The sequence below is a fragment of the Rissa tridactyla genome, chromosome 15, assembly GCF_028500815.1.
Source record: "Rissa tridactyla isolate bRisTri1 chromosome 15, bRisTri1.patW.cur.20221130, whole genome shotgun sequence".
Taxonomy (NCBI): domain Eukaryota; kingdom Metazoa; phylum Chordata; class Aves; order Charadriiformes; family Laridae; genus Rissa; species Rissa tridactyla.
The window spans coordinates 7,359,621-7,366,641 of record NC_071480.1 but is presented as its reverse complement, the minus strand read 5'-3'; the positions used below and the strand labels follow the sequence as shown (position 1 = coordinate 7,366,641).

Here is a 7,021-nt window from a genome sequence, read left to right as displayed (position 1 = left end):
CCCAACACACATTTTGGGGACCCCGTTCTGCGCATCTGTCATTAAAACACCAAGCCCAGCATTGCCGAGCTGCCGGTGCGGCCCCACTCCCCTGCCTCACTCCAGCCAGCGACGGCAGCGAGAAACGCGAGCCTGGCAGAGGGAGCCAGCACATTTCATTACCGGCACACAACAGACTGCAGGGTTTTAGTGCAGATAATAATTCAAAGTTATCCCCGTGCAGATCCATAACCCAGCAGTCATTACACGCAGAGCTGCTGCGTGCATGCACGGCTTGTGGGCTTTTTTGCTTTTTTTTTTTTTGCTTTTTTTTTTTCCCCAGCCATTGCTGCAGCGGAGGATTTTGTAGGACAGTGCCGCAGTGGAGCGCGGGAGCCCAGGCAGGAGCTGGGTGACGATACGGCTTCGAGGGCACGTTCCCTCCCAGGCCTGCCCAGCCGCATCCACGCCAGACCCCAGCACAGGACAAACCCCAGAGGGGCTGGACCGGCAGGGCCGCAGGGAGGAGGAATCCAATGCACGGAGAAAAAGCAACACTTAACCCCAAACCCACACCTGCTGCTGGGCAAGATGCACGTCTGAGGCACTCGTGCCGCCCGGCCGTGGGATTTGGTGCGTGTGTTTGGCAGGGAAAGGGGACGCTGCTCCTGCCTCTGTGTGCTGAGAGGGAAACTGAGGCACAGGAAGGTGCAGTGGTTTGCTCAAAGGTTAAACAGGAGAGCAAGCGGCTCTTCCACGGCAGCTCTGTATACCCAGTATGCCCAGTCCACTCCCAGTTCCTCCAGCAGTCCCTGGCACCCGCTGCAGAGCCAAGAACCCACCCCTGGGCTGGCTCTTGCCCCAGCTCTCCCACATCCTTTTTCCCTTATCTTTCCCCAAATGGTGCCCCAGTTCTCCCCACCCAGCCCTACCCAGAGGCTGCCTCAGCCCTGCAGGGTGGCAATGGCTGGGGAGGGGATGGGCCCTTCATTAGTGGGTGCTGAGCCCTAACAAGGGCTGCTGCATCATTAGCGCTCCCCAGGCTGGTTCCTGGAGCGGCTCCTGGCCGGGAAGGTGGAGTGAGGTGCTGGGACCCCACACCTTGCCTGGAGCGCTGACCCCACAGCCCCTGCGGGTCCCAGCGGGGTGGCAAGGCAGCATTCCTGATGGGAGGATGGAGGAGCACCTCAGGCAGGATCAGGCCAGGGAGGGTCGATGGCAAACCCTGCCCCGGCTGCAAATCCTGCCCCAAAAAGGGGCTTTTCCACCAGCTGGTTGGCGCGGTGGGAAAAGCCGAGGTGTTTGCAGCACTCTTGCGGTTCCCCATGGAGTTTCATTTTGAAGGACTGAAGGTCCTGCCTTGCTCTTCCAAACGTCACAAACGCTGTGTTTTATCACGGTCTCAGACGCCCGCTGCCTGCGTGAGCCCCACTGGCGTGTGAGCGAGAGCTCAAAGCAGCGTTTCCCTGGGTTTTACAGGCAGGCACTACCCGAGGCCAGTTGCTCACAGCTTTGCTAACTCAGCTGGAAGCCGCCTGTGCTCACACCCGGGTGTTTCTGGCAACAAGGAGCTCCCAAGTGTTCCCCAGGGCTGGTGTAAAGGGACTGTACGCAGGAGGCAGACGGGTCTGGGGACCTGGCTTCACCTGGAATCGCTCCCTTCACACCTCCACCTGCCTTAGGGCCGGTTTTGCCCCAGGAGGACGGAGCTGCCAAGATCTCAGCTGGGCAAGCAGGAGCCTCCGTACCCATCGCTGCATCCCGGTGAGGGGGATCCCCCCTGAACACCCCAGCGTGACACCCAGCCTGCGGAAACCACACACTAGGACCACCTTGCGCTGGGGGCTGAGCCGGCTGGCCAGACCCCCACTGCCACGGGGCCATCGGGACTTTGCCGAAGTCCCACGCAGGCCCTCGCACACCGGCTGCTGGGGGCAACCAGCCACAGACCCCGCTTCCGAAGCCTCCATCCCTCCCCCTCTTTACTCCCTCTCCCTCAGCCGCCTCGTCACCATCACCACATTCAAACCTCTGATGGCTCTCGTCAGCTCGGTCTATTTTCACACCATCCATTTGTGAAGTCCCCGGTTTATTCGGTTGGGTTTTAAACGCCGCTTTTTTCCTTTTTGATTGAACGCTTCCAGGCGTGCGTCGCACTTGTCCCCAAACCCGGTGGGGACACACTCATCGGGGGGGGGAGCTTGCCCTTGCTGGTTGTGGCTGAAGCTCATTGTCACCAGGATTTTAAATATTATATTACAGAATAAAACAACCCAAAAAGCCAAACCTGGGAGCTCCGGCTGAGCCCCTGGGTCCCTCCTGCCGAGGCTTCCTATGGAGCGGGGGGGGGGACAGGGGTGAACTCAGGCCGGCTCCCTCCTCTTGCCCCACGGCCTCAAGCTGGGGTCCCTGCCTGGGGGAGAAAGTGAAGGGGGGGGCAGCAGTTAGAGCCCTGCCGGGGCGGGGGGGTAAGGGGGGAGACCCCCCCCTGGAGCGGCCCCCCCAGCCCCGGGGCCCGCAGGGTGGCAGAGCCCCGCCCGGGGAGCGGGGGGAGCCCCCGCCCGCGCCTCTCAATGAACCTCCTCAATGAACGTGACGTCACCAGCACCTCCCGCAAAAAACACCCAAAAACTCGCCGCGCAGCCAATCAGCGGCCGAGCCGCCTTCCCAGAGGCCCGACGACCAATAAGAGAGCGGCCTGCAGCCAAAACACAAGCGCTGGCCAATGGGGGCGCGGCGGGGCGGGGCGGAGCGGCCGGGCAGCTGGAAGATTCGAACCGAACGCCCGTCGGGGCGGGCGGCGCGGCGGCGGCCAATCAGGGCGCGGGGGCGGGGCTTCCCTCTGTGTGTGTCTCTGTGTGCGTGTGCGTGTGTGCGTGCGTGCGCGCGCGGCCCCCCCCGCCCGTGTCCCCCCCCCCGCCCCCCCCACCGCCCCCCGGTGTCGGCGCGGTGCGGGGCGGCGGGCAGCGATCGGCGGGGATCCCCCCCCCCCCCCCCCCCCGCCCCGCCAACCCCCCCTCCCCGCCATGTCGGTGAACATGGAGGAGCTGCGGCACCAGGTGATGATCAACCAGTTCGTGCTGGCGGCCGGGTGCGCCGCCGACCAGGCCAAGCAGCTGCTGCAGGCGGCCCACTGGCAGTTCGAGGTACGGAACCACCCCCCCACCACCACCCCCCCGCCAAAAATCGGGACCCCCACCCTTCAAACCGGGAGCCCCCACCACCCCCCGGCCCGCAGAACCACGGGGCGGAAGGTGGTGTGTGGGGGGGGGGGAAGGCCGGCCCGGCCGCGGCCCACCGACACGCGTGGCCCGGCCGCTGTGTCCCGTCCCCCCCCCCCTCCCGCCAGCACCCACGCGGGAATGGGTGGGGGGAACCAGCTCTGAGCCCCCCTCCCCCGGTCTATTTATACCGGGCCGTAACCCGAGCTGCGGCCCGGCGCCGGGGGGGTGCCCCCCACATACACACCCCGAGCGGGGGGGGCCGTGGGTGGGTCCGCTGGGGGGGCGGCGGGGGCGTGTAAACAAGGCGGGGGGGGGGGGTGTGGGCTGTGCCCCCCGCCACGGGGGCGTGGGAGCGATCCCGAGTGGGTCGGGTGAAGGGCAGCACTAGGCCCCCCCTGCCCTGAGCCTGGCGGGGGGGGGGGCGCCCGTAGGGGGGGTCCCGTGGAGGGGGGACGAGCAGGGGGCTGTGGGGTGAGTGTGTGTGTGGGGGTGTTTTCCTTCCCCCTTTGTCTGGGGTGGGCTGACAGCTTGTCCCCACAGACGGCCCTGAGCGCCTTCTTCCAGGAGACCAACATCCCCAGCAGCCACCATCCCCCCCAGATGGTAAGTGGGACCCGCACCCCCCCACCCCCCACCCCCCCGCACCCCTACACACCCCCGCAATCCCCTTCCCACCCCCCCACAATCCCCCAACCCCCCCCCCCTCACACCCCTCCCAGCACCTACCAACCACCCCAAACCCCCCACCTACACCCACCACCCAGCTCAGGACCCCCCCAGATCTCCCCCCCAGGGGGTCCGCAGCCTGTTGTGTGTGTGTCCCCCCCCTCTCCGGGGGCGGCGGGGCTGTCAGCTCCCCTGCCAGCCATATTGCTCTGCGCCCGGAGGAACACGCAGCCGGCGAATGTAAACACGAGCTAAAATGTCTGCCAGGAAATAGTTTGTCTCTGCGAGCATCGCGCTGCAAGTTGGGCTCCCCGGGCCGGGGCCGGGGGGGGGAGCACAGGGACCCTCACCGCTCCCCCCTTCCCCCAAACTCCACTTGACCTTGGCCGAGGGCACGTCCCCTTGGCCGAGGGGAGGAAGTTATTCCCCTCCGGGGTGGTTTTTGGTGTGTTTTTTGGGGTTTTTTTTTTTCCTCTCTCTCTTTTTTTTTTTTTTTTTTTTTTTCTTTCCTTCCTGGTGAGGAACTAAACGGTGCCGCGCGCCGGGGAAGGAGTGGATCTGGGCTAAGCCGTTTTCCTTATTTAATTTTTTTTTTCCCCTCTTTTTCTCCTGCCGTCAGGAAATCTCCAGCCGGCCTGGCATTGCCGGCAGCAAGCGCTTTCTCTCTCGGAGAAAGTCATTTTGCCGGCCGGCTCCCACTTAAACCCCTTTTCTGTCAATTCCTCCTCCTCCCCCTGCTCGTTTCCTGCCCGCCCCGCGGAGGGTGGTCTGGGGGAAAACCCTCTTTCCCCGGGGCTGGGGAGAAGGGTCGGAAGAGCCAGCGGGAGCTGCCGGCCGCGTTCAGGCCTTGCCGTGTTTTCACCCCAAAAGCCTCGTCGGGGCGATGCCCGCTGGGTGGCTGCGATGGGGGGCAGGCAGGACGCACGTCCCACCGATGGCACGGTGGCCATCCCATCGCCCAGCCCAGCACGGAGGGTCGGGGGCTGGATGGCTCCTCTCCCCCCTCCCCGCAGTGTATTCCCAACACCGTGTGCTCCACGTGGTGACAAAATACCTTTTACCCTCTCACCAAATATTCCCACCTCGCATTTTTGGCATTTTTTGGTTGCTATTTCCCCCCTCGCCCCCCCTCCCCCCCACCCCAGCATCCTGATTTCTGCAGCTTAAAATGCCCCGCGCGGCTTGGGGCGAGGGGTTTTTACGGTGGCGGTTTCTATTTCTTTTTCAAGCAGCGGAGAACAAAGCTGCGAGCGCAGCGTGGGGCGGTTTGTTGCCTTCGCCCCCGCCGAGGGGAGGGTTCCCTGTGCCCGGTGAAACCCCCCCAGGGGGTCCGGGCCACGGGGAAGGGACTCGCCGGAGCTGTTTGGTGTCTCGGTTGCTGGCATCAACCCTCCGACAGCCAAGCAGCTCCTGCACAAAAACGTGTCAGAGGAGGAAGGCAGTAATTACACGGCAATTTTTATATTTCTCTTTTAAATTTTTTTTTTTCTTTAATTAATCCAGCAAACTCTACCCCAGAAGCTGGGAGCCATGTCCCCCCCCCCCCACTCCAGCATCGTGTCCGACCTCAGTCCAGGGCTGGCGGTTGGCACGTGTGTGTGTGTCTGTGTGTGGCCACGTTGTTGTTTGTTTTTTTCAAAACACAGTCAGTGAAGCTTTCTTGGGTTTCTTAGTTTTTGCAACAAGTATCTTTTCAGATACTGCCAAACTTATAGGCTGGTTTTTTTTTGGGGGGGGGGAGGGAAAGCTGGTTTACCATCACTTTGGGGAGAGCTCTGTCTTCGAAGGGGTCTGGCCATGGAGGGGGAGAGGGGGGAGCACCTGCAGCGCGCCCAGCTGCTCCTCTGATGCCGGTGGTCACCAAGGATGGCTGGGACAGGGATGAGGAGGAGCCCGCAAGAGGGATTCAGGGCTTTGCGTGTGCTGGGGCTGCCGAACCAGGGGCAAATCCCAGGATAAGCCCCAGGAAGGGGGAGAACGCAGCAGACGTTCCCCCTCAGCAGCGTCTCCCCCATTCCCCATCGCTGAAGGCAGCAGGTGCTGCCCTGGCCCCTCGGCTGTGCCCCGGCCTCCAACGGGAGCCGCAGCTCCATAAAGGCAACAGAGATGCAGGCACCTCTTCCGTGCCTGTGCATCCCCCTGCCCACACACCCCGTACCCCTTTCCTGTGCATGTACCCAGTTTTGCTCGACAGGTCCAGTAGTAGGAAAGGTGACCCCCTGCAAGACCGTCTCACCCTGGGGACCAGGCTGGATGGGTCAAACCCAGCCCTGGCTGGGCTGGAGCCCCTCCCCATGCAGCCCCCACACCTTTGGGGGACCCCAGTGCCAGCCGGACCTGGGTTCCAAGCATCCCCTGGGGCCGGGGGTCCCAGGTGTGGGGCGCAGTCAGGATCTGCGGTGACGGGTCCAGCTCTTGCAAGCAGCTTGGGACCCCCAAAAGCATCCATGACGGATCTGACGCCCACCTTCTCCTCTCCCCCGCAGATGTGCACCCCCAGCAACACGCCGGCCACGCCGCCCAACTTCCCGGACGCTCTGGCCATGTTCTCCAAGCTGCGGACCTCCGAGAGCCTGCAGAGCAGCAACAGCCCCATCACCTCCATGGCCTGCTCCCCCCCGGGCAGCTTCAGCCCCTTCTGGGCTTCCTCGCCCCCCAGCCACCAGCCCGCCTGGCTGCCCCCCTCCTCGCCCACCGCCCACGGCCTCCACCACCACCTGCACCACCCGCAGCCTGCTTGGCCCCCCGCCCCCCCGCCTGCTGCCCCCCCACAGAAAGCCATGGCCACCATGGATGGCCAGAGATAAGACTGGGTTGGTGGAGGGGGGGGTGGGGTGGGGGAGAACAAGGGGGGGGGGCCGGGCCAGGGCGTTGGGAGCAGGGGCTCCCCCAGAAACGCACTGGAATAATTTTCTAGGTTTTATTATTATTTTTACGGGGGGGGGGGGGGGGTGGATACACTGCTGGGGAGGGCACCGGCCCATGAGAGCCTCTAGCTGGTCTTTTCTCCCCCCATTTTATTTTTTTTTTTTTTAAATATATAACTATAATATATAAATATATCTAATGTATATAAATCCAGAGAGAAGGAAGCAGCAGCACAGAGGCGCTGCCAGGTGGGGGGGATTTTCCCCCTATGTGTCCCCCCTACC

General features: G+C 63.5%; 1 protein-coding gene across 1 annotated transcript; it reads left to right on the top strand.

The window, feature by feature from the left end:
* Positions 1 to 2,984: 2,984 nt before the first annotated feature.
* Positions 2,985 to 6,682, top strand: UBALD2 (UBA like domain containing 2). Its single transcript, XM_054221363.1, has 3 exons — positions 2,985 to 3,125; positions 3,744 to 3,806; positions 6,356 to 6,682. Exons 1-3 carry the CDS (start codon positions 3,006 to 3,008, stop codon positions 6,674 to 6,676), a joined length of 504 nt encoding a protein of 167 aa, XP_054077338.1. The 5' UTR covers positions 2,985 to 3,005; the 3' UTR covers positions 6,677 to 6,682.
* The last annotated feature ends 339 nt before the right edge of the window (positions 6,683 to 7,021 follow it).